We start from the raw sequence: 27,423 nt of genomic DNA on the forward strand, positions 1-27,423 counted from the left end.
CAAAATTAGTGCAATGTCCATTTCTGCCAGGAGAGGGTTATGGACTCGGCAGTGGACAGGAGATGCAGATTCCAAAAGGCACATGGAAGTTCTGCCTTATAAGGGTGAGGAGTTGTTCGGGGATGGTCTCTCGGACCTTGTTTCCACAGCAACAGCTGGGAAGTCTACATTTTTACCCCATGTTCCCTCACAGCCAAAGAAAGCACCTTATTATCAGGTACAGTCCTTTCGGCCCAATAGGGGCAAGCGGGTTAAGAGCACGTCCTTTCTGCCCAGAGGCAGAGGTAGGGGGAAAAAGCTGCAGCATACAGCCAGTTCCCAGGAGCAAAAGTCCTCCCCCGCTTCCTCTAAGTCCACAGCATGACGCTAGGGCTCCACAGGCGGAGCCAGGTACGGTGGGGGCCCGTCTCAAATATTTCAGCAATCAGTGGGCTCGCTCACGGGTGGATCCCTGGATCTTTCAAATAGTATCTCAGGGGTACAAGCTGGAATTCGAGACGTCTCCCCCCCGCCGTTTCCTCAAATCTGCCTTACCAACCACTCCCTCAGGCAGGTAGGCAGTGTTACAGGCAATTCACAAGCTGTATTCACAACAGGTGATAGTAAAGGTAACCCTACTTCAACAAGGACGGGGTTACTATTCCACAATGTTTGTGGTACCGAAACCGAACGGTTCGGTGAGACCCATTTTAAATTTGAAATCCTTAAACACATATATAAAAAGATTCAAGTTCAAGATGGAATCGCTCAGGGCGATTATTGCAAGCCTGAACGAGGGGGATTACATGGTATCACTGGACATCAAGGATGCTTACCTGCATGTCCCCATTTACCATCCTCACCAGGAGTACCTCAGATTTGTGGTACAGGATTGCCATTACCAATTCCAGACGTTGCCGTTCGGTCTATCCACGGCTCCGAGGGTCTTTACCAAGGTAATGGCCGAAATAGTTTTAATTATCCCACACCTGGACGATCTCCTGATAAAGGCGAGGTCCAGGGAGCAGTTGTTGGTCGGGGTAGCACTATCTCGGGAGGTGCTACAACAGCACGGCTGGGTTCTAAATATTCCAAAGTCACAGCTGATCCCTACGACATGTCTACTGTTCCTGGGGATGGCTCTGGACACAGAACAGAAAAAAGTGTTTCTCCCGGAGGAGAAGGCCAAGGAGCTGTCATCTCTAGTCAGAGGCCTCCTAAAACCAAAACAGGTGTCGGTGCATCACTGCACGCGGATCCTGGGAAAGATGGTAGCTTCCTACGAAGCAATTCCATTCGGCAGGTTCCATGCAAGAACCTTTCAGTGGGATCTGTTGGACAAGTGGTCCGGATCGCATCTTCAGATGCATCGGCTGATAACCCTGTCTCCAAGGACCAGGGTGTCTCTGCTGTGGTGGCTGCAGAGTGCTAATCTTCAAGAGGGCCGCAGATTCGGCATACAGGACTGGGTCCTGGTGACCACGGATGCCAGCCTTCGAGGCTGGGGGGCAGTCACACAGGGAAGAAACTTCCAAGGACTATGGTCAAGTCAGGAGACTTCCCTGCACATAAATATTCTGGAACTGAGGGCCATTTACAATGCCCTAAGTCAGGCAAAACCCCTGCTTTAAAACCAGCCGGTACTGATCCAGTCAGACAACATCACGGCGGTCGCCCATGTAAACCGGCAGGGCGGCACGAGAAGCAGGACGGCGATGGCAGAAGCCACAAGGATTCTCCGATGGGCGGAAAATCACGTGTTAGCACTGTCAGCAGTGTTCATTCCGGGAGTGGACAACTGGGAAGCAGACTTCCTCAGCAGGCACGACCTCCACCCGGGAGAGTGGGGACTTCATCCAGAAGTCTTCCAAATGATTGTAAACCGTTGGGAAAGGCCACAGGTGGACATGATGGCGTCCCGCCTAAACAAAAAGCTAGAAAGATATTGCGCCAGGTCGAGAGACCCTCAGGCGATAGCTGTGGATGCTCTAGTGACACCGTGGGTGTACCGGTCGGTTTGTGTTCCCTCCTCTTCCTCTCATACCAAAGGTACTGAGGATAATACGGAGAAGAGGAGTAAGAACTATACTCATTGTTCCGGATTGGCCAAGAAGAGCTTGGTACCCGGAACTTCAAGAAATGATCTCAGAGGACCCATGGCCTCTGCCGCTCAGACAGGACCTGCTGCAGCAGGGGCCCTGTCTGTTCCAAGACTTACCGCGGCTGCGTTTGACGGCATGGCGGTTGAACACCGGATCCTGAAGGAAAAGGGCATTCCGGAGGAAGTCATTCCTACGCTGATTAAAGCTAGGAAAGAAGTAACCGCAAACCATTATCACCGCATATGGCGAAAATATGTTGCGTGGTGTGAGGCCAGGAAGGCCCCAACGGAGGAATTTCAGCTGGGCCGTTTCCTGCACTTCCTACAGTCAGGGGTGACTATGGGCCTAAAATTGGGTTCCATTAAGGTCCAGATTTCGGCTCTATCGATTTTCTTCCAGAGAGAACTGGCTTCTCTACCTGAAGTTCAAACTTTTGTTAAGGGAGTGCTGCATATTCAGCCCCCTTTTGTGCCTCCAGTGGCACCTTGGGATCTCAACGTGGTGTTGAATTTCCTAAAATCACATTGGTTTGAGCCACTGAAAACCGTGGAATTGAAATATCTCACGTGGAAAGTGGTCATGTTGTTGGCCTTGGCTTCGGCCAGGCGTGTATCAGAATTGGCGGCTTTGTCTTGTAAAAGCCCTTATCTGATTTTCCATATGGATAGGGCAGAATTGAGGACTCGTCCCCAATTTCTCCCTAAGGTGATATCAGCCTTTCATCTGAACCAACCTATCGTGGTGCCTGCGGCTACTAATGACTTGGAGGCTTTCAAGTTGGTGGACGTAGTCAGGGCCCTGAAAATTTATGTTTCCAGGACGGCGGGAGTCAGAAAGACTGACTCGCTGTTTATCCTGTATGCGCCCAACAAGTTGGGTGCACCTGCTTCTAAGCAGACTATTGCTCGCTGGATCTGTAGTACGATTCAGCTTGCACATTCTGCAGCTGGCCTGCCGCATCCTAAATCAGTAAAAGCCCATAACACGAGGAAGGTGGGCTCTTCTTGGGCGGCTGCCCGAGGGGTCTCGGCTCTACAACTTTGCTGAGCAGCTACTTGGTCGGGGTCAAACACGTTTGCTAAATTCTACAAGTTTGACACCCTGGCTGAGGAGGACCTAGAGTTTGCCCATTCGGTGCTGCAGAGTCATCCGCACTCTCCCGCCCGTTTGGGAGCTTTGGTATAATCCCCATGGTCCTTACGGAGTCCCAGCATCCACTTAGGACGTTAGAGAAAATAAGAATTTACTCACCGGTAATTCTATTTCTCGTAGTCCGTAGTGGATGCTGGGCGCCCATCCCAAGTGCGGATTGTCTGCAATACTTGTATATAGTTATTGCCTAACTAAAGGGTTATTGTTGAGCCATCTGTTGAGATGCTCAGTTGTTATCATACTGTTAACTGGGTATTGTATCACGAGTTATACGGTGTGATTGGTGTGGCTGGTATGAGTCTTACCCGGGATTCAAAATCCTTCCTTCTTGTGTCTTCCCTTCCGGGCACAGTATCCTAATTGAAGTCTGGAGGAGGGTCATAGTGGGAGGAGCCAGTGCACACCAGTAGTCTAAAGCTTTCTTTATAGTTGTGCCCAGTCTCCTGCGGAGCCGCTATTCCCCATGGTCCTTACGGAGTCCCAGCATCCAATACGGAATACGAGAAATAGAATTACCGGTGAGTAAATTCTTATGATATATATATAGATAGATAGATAATAGTGAATATGTCACTGGGTGCAAATTTCCAAAAATGCTCTTGTGGCAGGACTTTTCCTGAAAGTGCGTTTTTATTTTATTTTATTGTATTCCACGGGGCCTAAATGAGGCAAATCCATTCAATATTTTTCTTGGATAGGGCTATGACTAGACTTTTTTTTTAATATCCGTACTTTTCATAATGTATGTTTACAATTATGTGTGTTGTCTTGTTTGTGATTTTCTTGTCTTTTGTGTTGGTGATCACTCTGGTTCACCTAGTGGCAGAGGCAATATCACACACCCAATACGGTCTCCATTAAGTCCTGGGTTCCATTTATATCCATATTATGTGTTTTAAACTTCTATTACACATTTCTCAGCTAAGCTGTATAAGTTATTATGAATTATTCTATATATATATGTATAAAGGCGAGAATGTGTGGTTCTTTTGGTCAGTGATAGGCGGTTAACAAGCTTTTATCTTAGGAATGAAGTTTTTGACAACAGTAAACATGAACCATTATGCAATAATTATTTGTCATCTATTGAAATCAAACGAAGAAGATGTTTAATGTGGTTAATGCTTGTTCCGCACTCGGGACTAATATGGAGCCCTTACCCTATGTTCAATACATCTATGAATTATTCCCGTGCTTGCGCGCCTTATTACATACTTTTTATGACTATATTAATACATATTCACTTATGTGTTTTGGTCTGTCATGTGATCATTTATACTGGCGTTAGTCGGGTTGCTTAGTAACGACGTACAGCCGTCCTTTGCCATTTACCACATACACAGTGAAGCGCACGTCACGTCTGCTACATCCACTTCCGCCGGATAGACGTGTGCGTTCCACTGGCAATGGAACGCACAATACTTCCGGTAACGCGACTATCAGCCGCTATCTGTTGTTCTTTTGGTTTTAAATGGTTGTGATTGTGTTCACATGTTGTGTAATTAGTTGATGTTATAGGACATTCGATTGGCTGCACATGTATCCTTGATTACACATGTTAAACACTTGAATACCAGTGTTTTTTGTTATTTCCTGTTGGATGATTGATGGGCGGGGTTTGTGATATGCCTCTGCTATAAAAGTGCTCCAGGGTTCATTGTGTGTCATGGGCTGCTGGGTGAGAACCTGCTGTAATCTTGTTAGTCTTGAAAAAGGCTCAGATGGAGCCGAAACGTGGACACCTTTTGCTGACATGCTGTTAACTGTCTCTATGTGAGACACACCAATAAAGTTTTCATCATCAAGGAAGTGGTGAGTGCCTGTATCTTTTTTCGGATAGATAGATAGATAATAGTGAATATGTCACTGAGTGCAAATTTCCAAAAATGCTCTTGTGGCAGGACTTTTCCTGAAAGTGCGTTTTTTTTTTAATTTTATTGTATTCCATTTAATGTTATTTTTTTTTTTTTCGGGACTTGCATCAGAACCCCTAAGTATCCCCCCTTCCCCCCTAGAGCACACATAGCATCCGTATTTGAAAAATGGTTGCAATGCCCGCATTATTTTTTGTGGTGACAATTTACGCTAAGTGGAATATGCTCCTATAAATGACATGCTCAAGACTCAGTGACATGCAAGAAAGAGCCATCATTTATTGGGGGGGATTTGAAATGTTATCGCACCTGCGATCTGCTGTTTAAAGTGACGCAGGAGGGCGTTGCGCAACAGCAATGCCCTGCTGGAAGAAGATCCTGGCCAAGGCCACCCCTCCACAAGTTCACACTGTTTCTATACCATCCTACCCCACACTGGGAGACAAGCACTGCAAACACACTCCCCCTCTCCTACCTGGAGCTAGTCATAGAGTAATTGAGATGCTGCATGAAAGAGAGTTAGGGCAGCAGATATGCTGGTGGTTCTTTTGCTGTTGTGAGTACTTACTTACTGTGTCTGTCCGTCTGCTCTGAAACCAGACTAGTTGGTCAAGGGTTTATTCTACAGCAAGATAATTACCTAAAAAGGCTATGTCAGCGCTACATTGAGGTACTAGCATGCATAAAGCACATAATTGATGCAAGGAATGAGTGTTTTACTCCTATTATATAAATCACTAGTAAGGCCACATCATGAATTCTGTTAACAATTGCACCATACTACAAAAAGGATATCCTGGAACTAGGAAAGGTTCAGAGGAGGGCTACCAAACTGATTAGGGGAGTGGAGATGCTGGATTATGAGGAAAGGCTTGCAAGGCTAGGCATGTTTACACTGGAAAAGAGGAGATTATGAGGAGACATGATTAACATTTACATATATATAAGGGGACAATACACAGAGCTTGCGGGGGGGATCTGTTTTTGGTAAGATCAACTCAGAGGACACATAGACATCCGCTTAGGTTAGAAGAGAGGAGATTTTGCATACAGAGGCAAAAAGCTTTTTTCACAGTAATAACAATACATGTTTGGAATTCCCTGCCAGATAGAGTAGTAATGGTGGACTCTTTCGATACCTTTAAGAATGGCCTAGATAAATTCCTAATGGATAATGATATACAGGGTTATGGTGGGTAGGTCACGCACTATAATAATAAACAAATAATAGATAAAAATAGTCCTAAAAATAATACAGTGTAGGAGCCCCTAATAGGTTGAACTTGATAAACAAATTGTCTTTTTTTCAACCTCAAGTTGAACTTGATGGACATATTGTCTATTTTTTTCCAACCTCAGATACTATGTAACTAAGGGGTATATTCAATTAAGGTTGAAATTGCTGTCTGGTCGAAAAGACGGCAGTTTTCGACTTTTTGAGGTCGGAAGGGGTTCCGACCTATTCGCCCCAGCTTTTTTATTCGACAAGTCTGACCGTGGCTGTCCCCTGTCTCCCCGCTGGTCTCCACCCCTCTCCGGTCCCTCTTCTCAATTCGACTTTTTTAAAGTTGAATTGAGATGGGCATTAAATAGGCCTTGTCAGATCCATTCCGACAGATGCATGTCGTAATGGATCCGACCTCAATTGAATATATACCTATATATCTGTACTTGAAGGTCACTTTTTTAATAACCAGACCAGTAGTTTCAATTGCAGTGTCAGCAATTTGTATACTTTAATACACTTGCACTGGCTGTATTCATTTAGGCGACGGACAGGCCTTTAATGAACATTGGAGGATGCAGCAGACCTGCTGGAGCCACGGGCTAGAGAATAGCATGGTTATGCTAATCAAATTTTCCTTAATATAAAAATTGCTTGTTAAGAGATGTTTACATTAGTCTTTGCAGTTTTGGCTTGATTTACTATACTAGTATTGATCCATCTACATATTATATCACCTTAACTGTTTCAGGGGAGTTCTTCTTCTGAAAAGGCGAAGTTGTCTGGAACTTCTCGCTCCAAAAGGTAAGGCTCCTTTTCACTTTAATTTGGGAGTGCTGTTGAATGGAAATCTAGAAAGGAAATTATATTGACATCATGTAACTTCAGACTTAATAAAATATGCTTTAAACATTTTAAAATGTTATTTGCATTTTAAACTAAGTACTGTAGCCATGCTTCATTGCATTTTTGTTTTTTTTTGCTCCCAGTCCGTCTTTACCATCTTTGTATACCATATTTATACTGTTGATTTTTTTTCTTTTCCCCCTTATGGCAAATCACTAGAAAGATCTGTTGCACCATCCTAATTTCTTTTTCATCCACTAGGGGTCACTGGAGTACTCTTGGGATATGGACGGCTTCCGCAGGAACAGGGCACTGAATATTTAAATTTAGAACTCTCCACCCCTCCATATCCCAGAGTACCTCAGTGTTTTTTTCGGTGCTCACTGCACTAACAGGGTTGTGTGGAGCTCCACACAATTACTTTGAATTTATTTTTCAGCTACGAATACAATTTCCGCTCCGGTTTCAAAGCCAGTTTCATTGCCGGAACCTCCATGGCCTATGCTAACACAGGTCATGGCTGGATTGCAATCAGAATTGGCCGCCGCTCGACAAGAGCGGGAAGTGGCAAGATCTGAGTCTCGTGTGAGACCGCCAGAACTACCGGAGGGGTCTCAGTCTTGCCAAATGTCCAAGTCCATTTTGGGTCGAAAGGATACATTTCATTTGTCTTATGATTTACCAGTTTCTGCTATGTTGCATTCTGACGATTCTATGCCAGCCCTCACTGCGCAAGATGAGGGTGAGGAGGGCGAAGTAGACCAGCAGTCAGATAGTGAAGATCTTGACATCCCAGGCATTGATAATCTCATCAGAGCGGTGCGTCAGTCTCTGAAGTTTGCAGAAACTGAGGAGCCTCTGACAAATGATGAGGAGGTCATCTTTACTAAACGAAAAAGATCTCCAATGTGTTTTCCTGTTTCGGAATCTCTTAATAAGATGTTAGTAGAAACACGAAAGAATCCAGATAAACGGTTTTCTATACCTCGCAGATTTAAGTCTAGTTACCCGTTTCCAGAGTCTGTGACATGTACATGGGAGAATCTGCCAATGGTGGATTTGTCTGTGTCAAAACTTACAAAGAAATTAACCATACCAGTACCAACGGCTACTACGCTTAAAGACCCTTCAGACCATAAAATAGAAGCTATGCTAAAGTCCATGTATATAGCAGCAGGAGTGTTGCTTAGACCTGGGTTGGTTGGCATTTGGGTCACTAAGGCGCTAATTGTATGGATAACAGAACTCAAGTCTGCCCAACATGACGATCACCTTATACTTCTTGCTGATCAAATTTGTGAAGCTGCTGAGTATCTATGTACAGCTTCTACTGACGTCTGTCAGCTCACTTCTCGCATTTCATCGTCACTAGTTACAGTACGACGAGCACTCTGGCTGCGTTCTTGGCAAGCGGAGGCAGAGGTCAAACGAGGTATAGAGGCGTTACCTTACGGTGGCGAGAAGTTGTTTGGTCCTGAATTGGACAAATGGATTTCTGAGGCCACGGGAGGAAAATCTGTTTTCCTACCATTGCCTTCAACGGTACCTAGACGGAAATACTCTGGCCCGGCGTTCAAATCCTTTAGACCTCAGCCCTTTCGAGGCCGTGGTAGAGGAACAGCCACGCCTGGTAGACGAGGTCGAGGACGTGGTTTCCAACAAACCAGCACTAGTCGTCACGACGCTAAGGTCACCGACAAGCCAGTGGCATGACGGGCTCCCAGCCCATCTCGAATCTCCAATTGTGGGAGCACGCCTTCAGACGTTCCATTGGGCATGGTTTCAGACATCCACAGATGGGTGGATCCGCAATTTAGTGTTAAAAGGTTACAAAATAGAGTTAGACTGTCTCCCGCCACTGCGGTTTTTCAAGACCGGACTGCCTGTGTCGGACGACAAGAGGGCGGTTCTGCAAATTGCCATTCAGTCTCTGCTGGATTTAGCAGTTTTGATTCCGGTCCCTGTACACCAACAAGGTCAGGGTTATTATTCCAGTCTGTTTGTGGTACCAAAGCCGGATGGCTCGGTCAGGCCAATATTGAACTTAAAAGGTCTCGATCAGTACGTCACTTACTACAGATTCAAGATGGAATCTCTGCTGTCAATAATTGCAGGTTTGGAGCCATAGGAATTCATGATTGCGCTGGATCTCAAGGACGCGTACTTACACATTCCGATTTGGCTACCTCATCAGAGGTTCTTGCGTTTTGCGATACGGTAGAACCATTACCAGTTTCAGGCTCTACCGTTTGGCCTCTCGTCAGCGCCTCGGTTATTAACCAAAGTGATGTCTGTGATGATAGCTCATCTCGGATCCCTGGGAGTGATAATAGTTCCCTACTTGGACGATCTGCTCATCAAAGCTCCGTCTCAACAGATGCTCCTCCAACATGCGTTGCTAACGTACAATGTACTAGTTCAGCACGGTTGGATTGTCAACTTCAAGAAATCACATCTAATTACGTCTCAACGACTTCAATTCCTAGGTATAATTCTCGATACGGTAAATCAAAGAATTTACTTACCAGAACAGAAAGTACAGATTATTCGTCATCTGGTACAATTAGTGCTCAAGCCACGCACAGTCTCGGTACATTTGTGCATTCGCCTCTTAGGCACAATGGTGGCGGCTTTCGAAGCGCTTCAGTTCGGAAGATTTCACTCACGTCCTTTTCAACTGGATGTGCTCGCACAGTGGTCGGGTTCGCATCTGCAGATTCACCACAGGGTGAGGTTGTCGCCACGGGCCAGGGTATCTCTACTCTGGTGGCTCAAAGTACACAGTCTAACCGCAGGAAAACGGTTCGGCGCCTGGAATTGGATAATTCTAACGGCGGACGCGAGTCTCAGAGGTTGGGGAGCTGTAGTTCAAAATTGTCAGCTCCAGGGTCTCTGGGCGGAGCACGAAAGATAGCGGTCTATAAATGTCCTGGAACTCCGGGCAATTTACAGTGCGCTACGACAAGCAGTGCACATGCTTCGGTCTCAGACTGTCCAGATGCAGTCAGACAACGCGACGGCGGTCGCGTACATCAAAAAACAAGGAGGAACGAGAAGCCGCATGGCAATGCGGGAAGTAGCTCGAATCATCAATTGGGCCGAGCATCACCAAGTGATATTGTCGGCAGTGTTCATTCCGGGAGTGGACAACTGGGAGGCGGATTATCTCAGCCGTCGGGATTTTCATCCAGGAGAATGGGCATTAAATCCCGAAGTGTTTCACATGTTGGTCCAGAGGTGGGGTTACCCTCAAGTGGACCTGATGGCATCTCGCCACAATCGCCAAACGCCCCAGTATGTGTCCAGAACGCGAGATCCACAGGCAGTGGCGGTGGATGCTCTCACAATCGCGTGGCCGTACAGCCTCGTGTATCTGTTTCCGCTGCTCCCTCTGTTGCTAAAACGGATCAAAAGAGAGTCCGCCACAGTCATACTAGTGGCGCCTCATTGGCCTCGGAGAGCTTGGTTCTCGGATCTCCGCGGACTACTCGCAGACGATCCTTGGCCGCCCCCACTTCGTCCGGACCTGTTACAACAGGGTCCGTTCCTTTACCCCGATTTAGCGCGGCTGCGTTTGACGGGGTGGCTGTTGAGACCGTCCTCTTAAGAAGAGAGTGCATTCCAGTTACGGCAGCTCATTATTACAGAATTTGGCGTGCCTATATAGGTTGGTGTGAAACTCGGAAGTTTCCAACATCATCTTTTAAGTTATCCCGTCTTTTGTTATTTTTACAGACAGGGTTAGATGGAGGACTGCGTTTATCTACATTAAAGGTGCAGGTATCTGCTTTGTCGATTTTACTTTCAAAGACGATTGGCTCTATTGCCGTCTGTACACACCTTTCTGCAAGGTGTCCTCAGAGTGCAGCCTCCATTCATTCCACCTACAGCGCCATGGGACTTGAATCTGGTTTTAGATTTCTTACAGTCTTCATATTTTGAACCCTTACAACAAGTGGATATTAAGTTTCTCACTTGGAAAACAATTTTTCTACTAGCCTTAGCTTCGGCAAGGCGTGTTTCAGATTTGGGTGCCTTGGCATGCAAGCCACCGTATTTGGTGTTTCATGATGACAGAGCGGAACTTCGGACGAATCCCGCTTTCTTGCCAAAGATAGTGTCATCTTTTCACATCAATCAACCAATAGTAGTTCCTGTGTTAACAGGACATTCGGGAACTTTGGATGTGGTACGTGCATTACGCGTTTATGTATCCCGAACGTCTACAGTTCGTAAGACGGATACGTTGTTTGTTCTCTATGATGCTGCCAAGATGGGTTGGCCAGCTTCTAAGCAGACCTTATCCAGATGGATTAAACTGACCATACGTCAGGCTTACCTTCATGCTAGGTTACAGCCGCCTACATCAGTAACAGCTCATTCCACACGTTCTGTGGGAACTTCATGGGCAGCTGGTCGTGGGGCTTCTACGACGCAGCTTTGCCGTGCGTCTATATGGTCATCAGTGCACACGTTTGTGCGCTTTTACAAGTTTGATACGTTTGCGGCATCAGCTTCTAGCTTTGGCCGCCTAGTGTTACAGGTGCCAAACAGCTCTCCCGCCCACGGGGGAAGCTTTGGTACATCCCAAGAGTACTCCAGTGACCCCTAGTGGATGAAAAAGAAAATAGGATTTTGGTACTTACCAGGTAAATCCTTTTCTTTGAATCCATAGGGGGCACTGGACGCCCACCCAGAGCAGTTTTACCTGGTTTGTGGTAAGTTCAGGGGATCTTATGGTAACACATTCTCACCGACTGGTTCAAAGTTTCAAGTTCTATCGGTTATGGTGTCAACTGTTTAGTTGTCGGTAACGTTGTGTGTCAACTTTATTGTTGTCCCTTATGTTATATGTAATTCTCCATTGTCAACCTCTCTCTAGCACCTGTTCGGCTCAGTAAAAAACACTGAGGGTACTCTGGGATATGGAGGGGTGGAGAGTTCTAAATTTAAATATTCGGTGCCCTGTTCCTGCAGAAGCCGTCCATATCCCAAAAGTACTCCAGTGCCCCCTATGGATTCAAAGAAAAGGATTTACCTGGTAAGTACCAAAATCCTATTATCATGTAGTTAGACTTGCTTAAAAAGACAAATAAAAAGGTATGCCACTTCCCTTTGTTCCCAGTTGTTTTTGTGCTAGAAACTTGATCAGTGTAAACTCTTCGTAAGGTCTTGCAAAGGTTTCTAGGTTTTCAGCTTAATTTCAGCCTGTTAGCATTGAGGATTTAAGGAACCAGTCTATAGATCTGTAATGTGTATTATTACGTAATCTAGGAGTGATTGTGCGATGTTCTTTGTGGATTTGGTTCCCCCAGTAAGTATTTGAATGAGTACCATACTTCCAACCAAAAGCATGGATGAGGCCACACCTGCAATCCTGAAAAGTTAGTGGTGTTTATATCCGTGTAAACAGACGTTCAGGTCTTGCTGACGTCATGAATATAAGTGACCCCCCCCCACTCAACATATACAGTGACCATCACTCACCTGTCACAGCACATGGTCATTTGCACGCCTCCCCTCCCCGTAGCACATACACAGTTGCCTCATACCCCCCCCCCCCCCTCCAGTCCAGAACAATATCATCCAAACCGGCAGCACATACAGTCACCTGCTCACCTCCCACTGCAGCACACAGTCATTTTCCACTCCCTCCCCTGCACAGTCACCGGAGCTCACCCCCGAACATGCCACTGGTTTAACCTTATTCCCCTTGAGTGCAGCCATGGCAGAGAGGCACTTTATTCTGCAGCCTGCCTGGGAGTTCCGCACACTCAGTGTGGCTACACCGTACCGGAGCAGAGACCTTCTCACGCTTTGTTAGTGAGCTGCGCTACCATGCCCATGGTGCATCAATCAGTCAATTAACAGCTATTGATTGTACTGCAACGGAGCGCGTCCTTAGGGACCAACCCATTTTAAAAAAATGACTTCCCGGACCTCCAAACTAGGTAAAATACTTGCGTTTTTGTGATCACTGGTGGCTTATGTAAGACTGCAGTTACCTGCGCATTGGTAGCATACAAGGTATTCTAGCAAGATAATAGTCTGTACTGGGATGTTGAGCACTGTTATGTGGAAAGAGGTTGGGTCAACTCTTTTGTACCCTTTTTCTAAATCAGACCATGTTCTTGTGGCTGTACCCTTTTTCATGGACTCAAACAGTGCAATGCATGGGATCCCCAGGCAAAAGAGACAGCAGTTTAGGAAAGAGGGTGGTGGGGTTTCATTTTATAAATGTCAGATTTGGCCCCGGGGGGAGGGTGGGTGGGTGGGTGTGGGTGTGTGTGTGTGTGTGTGTGTGTGTGTGTGTGTATTTAGTTTTTTTTAGGGCAAATGAGGATTTGCCCTATTCAATAACAGGGCCTTGGTGAAAAATTATGCTGGCGCGAAAAAAGTGGATCAGCGAATCAACATGTATTCGCACCTACGCCGGCGAGAGAACGGACAATTTTCACAGGTTTTGAGGCATTTTTTGCCAATGCCTCTTAACTAAAAGAGTGAAAAGGCATTGACAAAAATGCCTTAAAAATGGGCGAAAACTGCCCGCAATTGAATATGATGGCTCTGAAATTGTCGGAGCGGATTGAATACTACCCCCCCATGCCTTTTTAAATATTGGCAATTGAGGCCTATTCTGACTCCTCCTTCTGGAAAACGCTAGTGTGGGAGACCTGCTGCTCCTTTTCTCATGTGTATGGATGGTGACCACTGTGGATTCCCGTGTCGGATTTTGTTTCTCAAGGCTGTCTTAACCTTTTGGGAGTGTCCTCCTGCCCAACACCTTTTTTGACAGTCATTCCTTTAAACGCAGGAGTCCATCCACACCCTTCTGGTCTCCAATGTCGTTATCCTAGTACCCTCGTCTGAGTGGCATGTGCTTCTATATTAACCTTTTCCTTGTTCAGAAACTTGACTTCTTGTTCAGGCCCATCCTCATCCTGAAGTTGCCTATTTGCAGATTCCTGTTTGCATATTCCCATCCCTGTCAGTGATTAGTTTTTTTTTTCTCAGGTTTGCGGTATGGAAGAAACACTTTCAGTCTCAGATATTGCTATTTGGACTTTCCACGGCTCTGTTTGTTATCACGAAAATCACGGTCATGGCAGAACATCTTTGACGCACAAGTGTCAGAATCCTGCCTTATTTGGACGACCTACTTCTCCTGGCCCAGTCACCGGATGTTCTCAGAGATCACATCCACCTCATTGTTGACCACCTTCTAGAACACTGGTGGATCCTCAACTGTCGCAAATCCACCTTGACTCCAATTCAGGAGATGCCACATTTGGGAGCCTTACTGGATTCCATGGTCCACCGGGGATTACTTCCCTTGGACATGCTTCGGTCCTTGCTCATTTTTAGGTCACTGTTGAGTGTCAATACACTGTTGCATGCAGATCTTGTGCTCTCTAGTCTCCACCTTCAACATGGTGGTGTATGCCCAGCTTGTCTCCCAGCCTCTGCAAAAGCAGACTCTAACCTGCTGGAACAAGTTCCATCAGCTGCTTGGGTCAGACTATCATTTTTTCGAGAGGTCAGTCACTCCCTCTTGTGGTGGCTCAATCAGTCCCACCTGGCCAAGGGCTACCTTTTTTGGATCCTGCTCAACACTGACGCAAGTCTTCGGCTGTGGTGACTTGTCATCGGACATTTCCAGTTCAGTGGACAGTTCAGTGTGAGCCAGCTACCAAACAAAAATATGTGCGCTCACGCACCAGATATTCCAAAGCTCTCCTGGTGGACACCCTAATGGTTTGGTAGACTTTCTACTTCATCTACATCCTTCCTTGAATCTCACTGAATCCACGGGTTCTCCACAAGTTGGACGGAGGCACACTGATCCTGTCAGCTCCAGATTGGATGTGATGGGCTTGGTATGCGGATCTTCTGTCTCTTCCGCTGCGTCTTCCTCTATGGATCTTCTATTTCAGGATCCATGCTTCCATCCTGATCTAGCTGGTTTCACTTTGACGTGGTAGCTTTTGAGACATCCGTCCTGAGAGCAATATGGCAACTCGACAACAACCTATGTTGTGTGGGTCAGGATAGGGGAGATTTGGGCATTTAAAATAAAAGAATCACCAGAACCAAACCAAGTAAGCAGTGAATGTGGTGCTGCCAGCTGTGAGGTGAGAGAGAAGCATGTGATCATCCCCTATGAAAGTGAAAATCTAAAATCCTTTTCTTCAGGGCCCATGGTCTCCAAAGGGTTAACCTTTGGTATGGCTGGTGGAGACCAGGACTAGCACCAAACAATAGAAGCTTATGAGCCTCCCAGGATGCACAGGGCTCCTCTCCCTTCATGCCCTGCCCCCATGCTCAGGCACTTTAGTTTTACTTTTCAGTGCCAGCTGGAGCTGGTCACACTGAACAGTGGCTGCACACTGCATCCCAAGCTTTTCCATTCTTATTGTTTTTGCTGATGCTCCAAAGGGGGGCCCCAACACCACAAGTGGGTGGGTTATTTCGACAGGACCACTGGCAAAACTTTCCACTAGCAGAAGCCAGGGGCACCCAGGACTGCAACTGGATGACATTGGGGGACAGGTAAGGCAGGTTCCCGGACCAGTGGCACGGACGTGCTCCCGGACCATTAAGTGCTTCCTCAGCTGCACTAGACCACAAGGGCTGACATGTACACTGGCGCTTTGGACTTTGGCAGGCTAGTAAAAATGTTGGTTGAAGTCAGCATAGGGGAGGTCTGCGCTTCCCAGATGTCCCTCCCCCAGCCCAGGGTGCCATTCCACTGCAGTCTTTTTGCCCTGAGCTGCTCCTCCCTCATCCTCCTTCACCAAGAGATTCTGGGTAGCCATAACAGATCTCTGCAGGTCTCCAGGAGTGGTGGGCTAAGTCTCCTTGTTTACCTCTCCACATAGCGGGTTATACACAGCGCTGCATTCTACCAGCCTCTTCCACATGGTTGTATAGTTTATATCGGTGCCCATTGCAGTTAAATTTAATATTCTGCATTGTATGTGACTTGTGCTGCTGCTTGTTTTTCACTCTCTCACTGTACACTGTATCTTTTTTTCTTTCTATAAGTTACCCTTGAATACTGGTGTTTATTAAGTTGATTCTGCCATACTTAACTGTATATTGTATTTGTGTGGGCTCATTGTCACATACTGTTCCTGTTACACGCTGAACATTACCATATTGTGTGTACACACTCCTTGCAGTTATGTCTAACAAAAGCAAGGCTAAGCAGACTGGGGCACCTACTCTGGTAGCATTTAATATCTCAGGATTTATCACAGGATGGTCACTGCACAGCCTGTCTCATTCCTCCCGGCACTGCAGCACCCCAGTTCCTGTGCAGGAGCCTCCATGGGCATCCTTTACTATGTTACTGGCAAAAATCGCTGACCATATTACTACTCCACCTGTGGCTTCCCCTATGGGTGTACCACAACCACTGCAGCCCGCAATGGCTCCCTCTATGGGTTTGCAACAGCCATTACAACCTGTTTATCAGACCATTGCAGCCCCACCTGTCCCCCCTCCATGGTTGGACTCATTCTCTAGCTCTATACAGAGCTTGGCTGCTACCTCTGCTGCATTTCACAACATGGTGCAGGGTCAAGCCACTAAGCATACTGTGCCTTCCTCGAAGTCTACACCACTCTTGATTCCTAAGAATCATCAGTACTGCTTATCAAGCTGAGAAGGTAGTGCTATTGGAGTTTCCAGACTCGGACCATTTCTCAGATGCTAGGAATGAGGCATAAGAAATTTACGGTTCCTAAAAAGCTTGGTTCCCTTTACCCACATTAGATTGTTAAAAGTGGGAGAATCCACCTACGGCGGATGCTCATGTGACACATTTAATTAAAGTTCCATCCTTCCTATCCCGACTGTGTCCTCTCTTAAGGAACTACCAGATAACTGGATGCATTGTCTCAAATCTCTGTATTCCCTTACAGGAGCAACAGCCAGACTGGCTACAGCCTGGGTAGCTAAAGCCAATGGAACTTGGGCCGATAACCTTGAGCATAGTTTCACGTCTGATCCTACTAAGGAACAATTATCTCTACTTGCTAATATCAGAGACGTGGCCTATTGCATTGGTGAAGCGGCTCTGTAAACTGTACTGTTATCCTCTAAGGCTTCGGCTGTTTCCATTGCAACTTGCCGCATTGTGTGGCTTCGCTCATGGAAGGCTGCTTAAGCCACCAAGAAGCCCTGCAAGCCCTACCGTACATGGGGAATCTCCTGTTTGGATTGTTACTTTACAAGATTGTCAATAACCTGGCGACTTCTAAGACTGCTCACCTACCTTTTGACTTAAGTGCGGCCTCAGACTATGTCCTTTCGTCCACAAAACAAGGTCAAAGGTCAGACCTTTCCAGGATTGTTTTGCCTCAAGGCCTCCAAAACCAACTAGGCGGCTTGGGCTGCTAGACGTCCAACTACAAAGCCTGAGGATAAACCCTCAGCCTGACGGATGGGCTTCTTCCTGGGGGAACCCCAGGGTGGGAGGCCAACTTCTTCAGTTCGACCACACATGGCGTCAAGTCACAACCGACACCTGGGTCCAAGAAGTGGTCTCATGGGTACGCTCTTTCCTTCCTGAAGTGTTATCCCAGACAATACTTTACTACCTCTGTCAACAGACCCTGGCAAAGCGCAGGCACTGAAAAGAGTCATTCACTCCTTACTACAGATGGGGGTTATTATCCCTGTTCCACGATTTTATTAGGGTCAGGGGTTCTATGCTACACTTTTTGGTTCAGAAACCAAATGGGTCACACTGTCCCATTTTGAGTCTGAAGGTTCTGAACAAGACATCTAAGTCCCCAAGTTCTGTATCGAGACTCTTCGATCTTTTGTCTTGGCTATGCCAACTGGGGATTATATGGTCTTCCTGGATATACAGGATGCGTACCTACATGTACCTATAGCACCCTGTCATCAGCAATATCTCCAATATCTTCCAATTCTAGGACCTACCCTTTGGACTGTCCGCAGCTTCCAGAGTGTTCACCAAGCTAATGTCAGTGATGGTGGCCCATCTCCGATGGCAGGGAATTAGAATACTACCTTACTTGAACGACCTCCTTCTTCTGGGGCAGTCTCCAGTGTTGCTGGACCATCACCTACGGTTGACTGTAATTTCTCCAAAGCCACAGATGGCTTATCTGAGCCAAATCATTGCTCATCTCATCTCAGAGGATGCTCTTCCACCCAGAGCACTACTGGACTCCGGCATACAGCGCATCTTCCTTCCTCAGGACATATCAGCATTGCAGTTGCACATCCACAGCCTACTTCACAGTCCACCTGTCTCGGTACATTCAGCAATGTAGACACTGGGCTGCATGGTATCATTCTTTGACATGGTGTAATACGCCCAATTTCGCTCCACGCCTCTACAGTGCCTGATACTCACCAAATAAAATGGTCTACCGACGCAGATCAAATCCCAGACTCCGACACTGCCACAGGCTATTTGGCCATCCCCCTCATGATGGCTACATTCATCCGACCTGGACAAGAGGTGGCCATTCTGGATTCCACACTGGACACTCCTCACCTTGGACACCTGCCTCCGAGGGTGTGTAGCGGCCACAGGCAGTCACTCCTCTCATGGTCACTGGTCTCTGACGTAAAGGAATCTCCCGATCAATGTCCTGGAATTTGAAGTGATTTACCGTGCCCTTCAAATGGCTCAGGGCTTCTTACGGGGCTCTCCGGTTCAAATCCAGACTGACAACGCCACTGCGGTGGCTTATATAAATCGACACTTTCAGTGTGGCAGCGATGCAAGAGGTATCTCAGATTCTCGCCTGTGCAGAACTCCACCTTCCAGCCATCTCCGCAATATTCATTCCGTGAGTCCTCATCTTGGAAGTGGACAACGCCGGAGAGTGGTCTCTATACCAGGGATGGGGAACCTTTGGCCCTCCAGCTGTTGTTGAGCTACACATCCCAGCATGTCCTGCAACAGTTTTAGCATGGCCAAATAGCAAAACTGTAGCAAGGCATGCTGGTATATGTAGTTCAACAGCTGGAGGGCCGAAGGTTCCCCATCTCTGCTGTATACCCAGATGTCTTTCAGATTCTGGTGCACAAATGAGGTCTTCCAGACGTGGTTCTCATGGCCTCCAGACACAACCACGGGACAAGAAATCCGTAAGCGAGCTTCTTGGACGCACTCACAGTCCCATGGATATTTCATCTGGCCTATCAATTCCTACCAGTGTCTTTCCTTCCCAGAATACTTTGCAAATTCAAGGAGGATGATGGCATGATCATACTGGATGCTCCACCATGGCCCAGACTCTATTGGTTCACGGATCTGCGAAATCTCGCCATAAACGAGCCCTTCCTTCTGCCTCTTCTACCAGACCTGCTATCTCAGAGGCCCTGCCTCTCCTGTCTTTGACAGTGTGACTCGTGAGTCATCCCTCCTAAGGGGAAAAGACTTCTCCAGTGTGGTCGTTCAAACTATTCTTCAGACTCTGAAACCAGCATCAGCCCCCATATATCACTGGATATGGCACTCCTACTTTCAGTGGTGTGCTCATCGTCCGTATGACCCTAAAGTTCTCTATATCTATAGACTGTTAGCCTTTTTACAGGCAGGCCTAGCCATGGGTGTTTGCCTGGCTACTCTGAAGGTCCAGGTTTTGGCCTTGTCTGTCTGGTTCCAGAAGAGGCTGGCTCCCTTGCCAGATGTGCGTACCTTTCCCCGAGGGTGTCCTCCTTATTCATCCTCTATGGATTCCACAAGCGGGGCTTGCCAGCCAATAAACAGACGTTGGCTCCACATGACCATCTCACAAGCTTAAACACAGGCGGTCTTTCCTGTTCCAAGTGCAGTCTCTGCTCATTTTACTTGCTCTGTGGGTCCTTCGTGGGCAGCCCGCTGTGGAGTGTTTACTGAACAGCTCTGCAAGGTGGTGTTCCCTCTCAGGATGCAACCTTTGGCCGCAATGTCCTCCTTTCAGCTTAGGAGTGTACCCTCCCTTTTACAGCTGGTTTGTAACATCCCAAGGTATTCCCTGTGGAGACCATGGACCCCAAAGAAGAAAAGAAAACTTATGGTAAAACTTAACTTTAACTCTTTTCTTCGAGTTCCATGGGATCCAGAGTGCCCACCCTGATGCACCTTGCTTCAGTGGGTTGGTTTACTGGTCACCAGTTCCCTTCTCTGAGTGTGTGTAGTACCATTCTTCCTTCTGTCTCTTCTCTCCAGCTACTGCTTTGAGCTTCTTAACTAAAACGGAAGTGCCTGAGCATGAGGGTGGGGTATGAAGGGAGTGGCACCCAGCGCCTCCTGGGAGGCTCTTATGCTTATACTGTTTGGTGCATTCATGGTCACCAGCCATACAGAAGGTTAAGTTAAAAGAAAAAAAAGAAAAAAAAAGAAAAAGTATGTTTTAGAACTCCCCCCCGCCTCCTAAGCTTTATTAGTACCTGACTCCAAGACTAAAATCATAGACTCCTTGACAACTGTTTTGTCAAGTCCTGGTGTAGGGTATAATTGTCTTGTGATCGCCAGTTGGTAAATAATGATCACTCTAGCTAGGCAGGGCGCCAACCAGATAACAAGGGGTCATGACTGAACGGGGTAGTGGACCCCCCATTCAACACACTGGTGTGCATGCCCAGCTCCACACATACTATATATAAATGCCACTCGCATGTTGTCATCAGAAGATGTTAACCGCTAAGGGACCACCTAATTTAAAGGAGAGGACTTTATTAAAAACTCATCTGAAAAAAACAATAAAATGCCGGATGAAGGATATATTACCTAATCCCTGGACTTACTCATATTTTTTTTCAGTGCAGAGGTTTATTGTCTTGTAGTCTCACTTGTCAGACAATAACTTCTAATGGGGTTTATAATTTGAAATATAGGACTTTCGTCTTTCAAATAAGTCTTGTAGTGTCCTCTCCTGTGCTTATCATTTTCTCTAGCATAGGTTCGTTATCAGTAAAGTCATTCCACACCAGTGAGATGATAAAAATTTAATGGGCAGCCGCCTCCTCTGGTTCACTCCAATAGTAATTCAGTGGAAATATGATAACTGTTTTTTCACGTAACCAGAGCTACTGCAGTGCTTAGAAAAATGGCGTCTCATGCTAAACATTTTTTATGTGACTGCTGAAGACCAGCCCCGCTCCTCCTTGTTAAAGTATCTGGCTGTCAGGCATCAGGGTTTTCATATAATATAGTGCTGATCACAGGATATAGTCTTTTGGTATTTTCTGTGTATTACAGTCACCATATACCTCTTAAATCCTCTGTGTGCGCTCTGCCTGTAGTCACACTATCTGGGTGGATTTTTGTTGGGTACTTTGTCTGCTTATATTGTTTTATTCCACCCTAAAGTAAAGCTTTCATATATAATGTCAGCTCAACAGGGTGAGGGTTCTGTGGCTGACCCTGTGTCCTGCAGTGCTCATGCCATGTATGTCTCTGAGGAAAATATTGCAGCTGAGGGTTCAGGTGCTGGGGGCTTTGTACCCCTCAGTCAGTTTACTACAACGGGGGCAACTACTGACCCACCGTGGGCTACATTTTCTTATTTACTGACTACGCTGGTAACTAGACTTGCGCCCTCTATGGGACCATCCTGTGTCATTACAGCCACATATTGTCCCTGCTGTTAATCTGCCATGGGCAGATACTCTGTCCTCTCGGTTACAGCAATTAAATCAGTCTTTGGCCAAGCAAAATTCACCGCTGTACCTAGTCCCGAAACCGAATGGATCTTCTTGGCCCATTCTCAACCTCAAGTCTTTGAACAAATTTGTGAAGGTCTCCAAATTCCGTATGGAAACTCTTCGCTCTATTGTTCTGGCCTTGGAGCCCAAGGACTACATGGAATCCCTGGACATAGAGGACGCTTACCTGCATATACCTTTTGCAGTGTCGCATCAGCAATACCTGCAGCTTGATATTGGCAACCTACATTTTCAATTCCAGGCCTTGCCTTTTGGTCTCACCTTGGCTCCTTGAGTTTTCACAAAGGTCATGACGGCCCTACTCCGCCGTCAGGGTATCGGGATCCTGCCGTATCTCGACGACTTGTTGATCCTGGCGAACTCTCCAGAGGTTCTCCTTCGTCATCTGGAACTGACAGGCCAATTCCTGCAAGCCCACGGGTGGCTCATCAACTGGAAGAAGTCTTCCCTGGTTCCTGCTCAGTGCATGGTGCACTATTGGACACCCACAACCAGCGGTTGTTTTTGTCTTCGGAGAAGGTCTTGAAGCTTCAGGACAAGATAAGGTGCTTCCTCTCTCGCCCACGTGTGTCCATACACTCTGCGATGTAAGTACTAGGCCTCATGGTGTCTGCTTTAGACATGGTGGAATACACTCAATTTCATTCCCACCCTTTGCAGAGGTTAATTATCTCCGAGTTTGACGGCCTGCCTCACCGGATCAGGTCTCACGTGATATCCTTGACTCTGGAGGTCCATCTGTCACTAACTTGGTGGCTGCAGGACCAACAACTGAGCAGGGGTTGTCCATTCTATATCTCCAACTGGGTCCTTCTGATGACGGATGCCAATCTGCGGGGTTGGGGGTTGGTGTTGGAGCAACACTTTCTCTTCAGGGTCAGTGGACCAGGGAGGAATCTCCTCCCGATAAACATTCTGGAATTGCAGCAGTGTTCAATGCGTTGACACTGGCCCTGCCTCTAGTACAGAACAGGCCTGTTAAAGTACAGTCAGACAACGCCACAACGTTGGCGTACATAAATCATTAAGGCGGCACCCAAAGCCGCAAAGCACTGATGGAAGTGTCAAAGATTCTTCTTTGGGCGGAAGTGTTCATTCAGGGGGTCCTCAACTGGGAAGCGGACTTCCTCAGTCGTAAGGACGTACACGCCGGAGAATGGAGCCTTCATCCGGAGGTCTTTCAACTCCTCGTCGAACAGTGGGGTCTACCAGATGTAGACCTGATGGCGTCTCGACACAATCACAAGGTTATGGTCTTCGGAGCAAGGACAAGGGATCCTCAAGCAGCGTTCGTGGACGCACTGGCAATTCCTTGGAACTTTCGTCTGCCGTAAGTGTTCCCTCCGGTGTCACTTCTGCCCAGGGTGATAAGGAAGTTAAAGCAAGAAGGAGGAATACTCCAGCGTGGCCCAGACGGCATTGGTTCTCAGACCTGCAGGGTCTCTCGACAGAGCGTCCTCTTCTACTTTCGCAGTGCCCAGACCACCTCGTTCAGGGCCCTTGTGTCTACCAGGATTTGGCCCGGCTGGCTTTGACGGCGTGGCTCTTGAAGCTTCCGAACTGAGGGCCAAAGGTCATTCAAGCTATGTTGAAGGCCCGTAAACCGGCTTCTGCTCGGATATATCATAGGGTCTGGAATTCTTATTTAGCTTGATGTGCAACTAACAATTATGATGTATACAAGTTCAGTACCGCCAAACTCTTGGCTTTTCGGCAACAGGGCCTGGACTTAGGCCTTCGTCTGGCCTCCCTCAAGGTTCATATTTTTCGGCCTTGTCGATATGGTTTCAGAGAAATTGCGACTCTGCCAGATGGTCATACATTCACTCAGGGTGTTTTATGGATTCAACCTCCCTATGTCCCAGGTTTATCCTCCAAAGATCGGTCTTTGGATGTGGTACGGGCTCTACGTATTTATGTGAAGAGGTCAGCTTCTCTTCGGAGATCTGATTACCTCTTTGTCCTTTTTGATTTTCACAAACGTGGCTGGCCTGCGAATAAGCAGACCTTGGCCAGATGGATTAGAATGGTGATTGCACATGCTTATGTACAGGCTGGCCTTTCAACTCCTGCTACCATCAAAGCCCATTCTACTCGGTCTGTTGGACCTTCTTGGACGGCCCGCCGTGTTGCGACCCTTGAACAATTGTGCAAGGAGGCTACGTGGTCCTCAGTGAACACATTCATAAGGTTCTATGCCTTTGATACTTCCGCCTCCCAGGGTGCCTCCTTTGGACGCCGGGTTCTTGTGCCCGCTACAGTGCGTCCCCTCCCATGAGGCACTGCTTTAGGACATCCCCGATGTTTTTCCTGTGGAACCCTGCAGAAAAGGAGATTTATGGTAAGAACTTACTGTTAAAGCTCTTTCTGCGAGGTACACTGGGTTCCACAAGGCGCCCACCCTGACGCACTTAGTTTCTTTGGGTTTGTATGGCATCAGCCGCTGGTACCTTCTCGTGAGAATGTAGTGTATCTGGCTACTAACCGTTGTCGTCTTTTACCTGCTACTACATTTGGACTGGTTAACAAAACTGAGCTCCTGTGCACGGAGGCGGGGTTATAGAGGAGGCGACGCTAAGCATCCTGGAAACAGTCAAAGCTTTGAGCCTGTTGGTGCCTCGGATCAAGATCCAACTCTATACTCCGATGTTATCCCTGTGGAACCCAGTGTACCTCGCAGAAAGATTTAACAAAGGTAATTTCTTACCATAAATCCCCTTTTTTGGTCAGTGATATTTAAAAATAGGACTACAGTTAAGGTGGGTACACACTAGGTGTGCTCGGTGTGTCACCCTCATAGCCTGGCCCGCCTGCCCGATGGTGGGCATACACACCGTACGATATCACAGTGACGTCATGCTTTGGATGATGAGTCCAAATTGAGCTGCATGCACGGCTGTGCATCGTTCGTACTTTGCAACCTGCACTCTAGTCGATGTAGTGAACGATGTCGCTCAGGAAGGGTCAAAATGAGCGACGTTTATTGCATCGACCAGTGTTGACGCGCCTTTACTTTGATAAAATTCAGGAAAACAGATTACTATGGTGTCAGTTTTTATAAAGCTGTCGGCAACAGTTTGTTTCTGTTTTTAAGCAAGTGATTTCAGCTACAAATGTTTTTAGCAAATCCAGTAATACTACTTTCAGACATGCACCTAAATCCTGGGCTACTGCATTGGACTGGTTAACAAAACCGACACATGAACCAGCATTAAACCGGGATTTCCGCATGTGTGAAAGGACGCATCTCGGGAGTAAGTCACGGAGCTGCTAGACCTGGCAAATTTTTGGGTCGCGTGTCTGAAGGGTATAATTTGTTAAATTTTTTTATGGAGTCCTCTTTTAAGCCTTTATTTTAGAAGTCACCCTTCCCCCCTCTCCTGAGGGTTAATGGTTCCGCAATCTCCGCTGACAGGACTTTAAGCTCCTGAGGCTCTGTTTCACATACCATACTGTGTGTGCCCAGGCCAGCAGCGCGCTGCCACCCCCTAACAGATGCTGAAAACAGACGACTGGTGCAGTGAGTGTTTACAACGGGGTCCCAGTTAGATGGTCCCCGTTGTCATGTGGCGGCTAAAAGGCGCGGCGGTAAAGGGCTGCGAGATGCAGTGCCCGCTGCGGACCCGAACACTGGCGGTCTGAAGGGGGTGAAAGCTTCCTTATTTCACTGAGGTGTATGTAGTAAAATTGTGTAGCCAGTATAAATATAACTGTTGGGACCGGGCTTCATTGATGGGGCGGGGCTTCCCGGAGAGTGGGACCTGCGGCTAAAATGTGCCATTTCCAGCTGCTGCTGACTGAAAGGCTGCATAACATAGCTCCTCCACAGACCCTGTTGAACAACTGCATTTCTCATAACTCTGTGTGTTTCTGCAATAACATGTCTGGGTAAAAAGCTGTGTGTCCTTCATGTAGTACTAAGTTTACTCCCTCACCAGACGGGTCTCATGTGTAAACAATGTTCCATGCCCTCTCAGAGTAGTAGTATGCAGGAACCAGAATGATTAGAATCTGTCAAACATGATTCATAACATAAATACAGAGTTGTCCACAGCTAGACTAGAGCGACAGTCCCTAAAACAGTCGGTAGATAATGTTTATTAAGACTGCTGACCTCAGACAGGCTCCTTATCCCCCTCTGTTGGTCTCACGCAAACGCTTACTTCCACAGATTCTCCAATCTGACTCTGATACTGGATTACCAGAGCTGGATGAGGCGGAAATTGACATGGAAGATGACATTGCTCTGTTCCCAGGTGTTGAGTCCCTGATATATTCCATTAGGGATGTACTCAACATACCTGATAAGAAATCGGAACCATACGAGGAATTATTTTTTAATATAAAACCAAGATCCTCTGCTACCTTTACTGTCTCCAAGGAGGTAAACTCACTTTCCACGGAGGCATAAGGTCAATCCTGACAAAATTCAAGACCCCTCAGCGGTTATTGAATTCCTTCCGTTTTCCTTCTGAGGACAGAAAAATTTGGTGAACTCCCCCGGCGGTGGATACGTCGTTGTCCAGACGTTCACGTCAATTTGTATTACCTGGCCCTGGGGCTGTCTCCCTCAAGGAGCCTACTGACCGCAAAATTGAGACTACTCTCAAATCCATATATACTACGGTGGGCTTTGCTCAGAGACCCACTATTGCATGCGCCTGGTTTTCAAGGGCCATGGTAAAATGGTCTGATATAACAAGGGTTTGACGCTCTCCCTCAGGAGGATGTCATGACACTAATGCATCATATCCAAGATGCTGCTAATTTTGTGAGTGAGGCTACTAAAGAATTGTCTCATCAATGGCTGTGCCACGGCTAGGGCGGTCTTGGCCCGCAGGGCTCTGTGTCGGCAACAGTGGTCAGTGGATGCGGATTCCAAAAAAAGCGAAGAGAATCTTCGTTTTACAAGTGAGGCCTTATTTGGGGAAGAACTGAGCAAACTGATTTCTCAGGCAACGGCTGGAAAGTCTACCTATCTGCCGTCTGCTGTGCCTCCTGCTGGACGTCCCTATCCTGGGCATTTTCTGCAATCCTTTTGTGTGGCCAGATTCAGGGACAGAGCCAGAGGTGCTTCCAGAGGCAACAGGGGTAAGCCCGCAGCTGCTGCATCCCTAGACCAGACCTCTGAGTTATCCTCCACTAAGCCCTCTGCATGACGGGTGGCCCCAACAGCAAGACGACTTTTCGGTAGGTGCCCGCCTTCAACCCTTCGCCCATGTGTGGGCAAAATCCTGCCAGGACCCTTGGGTGACGGACCTCATATCACAAGGGTACCGGTTAGAATTTTAAGAGCTTACCCCCTCTCAGATTCTTCAAGTCAAGCTTACCAAGGTGACTTCCACGATAGTCCAGGCCCAGAAGTTTGTCACTTAGAAACACTACCACTGTATCTGGCAGAAATATGTATCCTGGTGTAAATGTAGAAAATATGCTCCTGCGGAGTTTTGAGTTGGTCATTTTCTACTCTTCCTACAAGCAGGAGTGAATAAGGACCTAAGGTCAGGTTCTATCAAAAGTCCAGATTTCGGTTCAAACTTTTCTG

At 47.1% G+C, this 27,423-nt stretch overlaps 1 protein-coding gene across 2 annotated transcripts in view; it reads left to right on the plus strand.

Annotated features, from left to right (window-relative positions):
* Window positions 1-27,423, plus strand: part of ATRX (ATRX chromatin remodeler) — a 561,376-nt gene that overhangs the window by 107,032 nt on the left and 426,921 nt on the right. For both annotated transcript variants that reach the window (XM_063937173.1, XM_063937174.1), the window contains one exon: window positions 7,084-7,136. In XM_063937173.1, coding sequence (XP_063793243.1) covers window positions 7,084-7,136 — 53 coding nt within the window. The remainder of the gene's footprint in view (window positions 1-7,083; window positions 7,137-27,423) is intronic.

Source organism: Pseudophryne corroboree, chromosome 8 (genome assembly GCF_028390025.1).
Source record: "Pseudophryne corroboree isolate aPseCor3 chromosome 8, aPseCor3.hap2, whole genome shotgun sequence".
NCBI lineage: Eukaryota > Metazoa > Chordata > Amphibia > Anura > Myobatrachidae > Pseudophryne > Pseudophryne corroboree.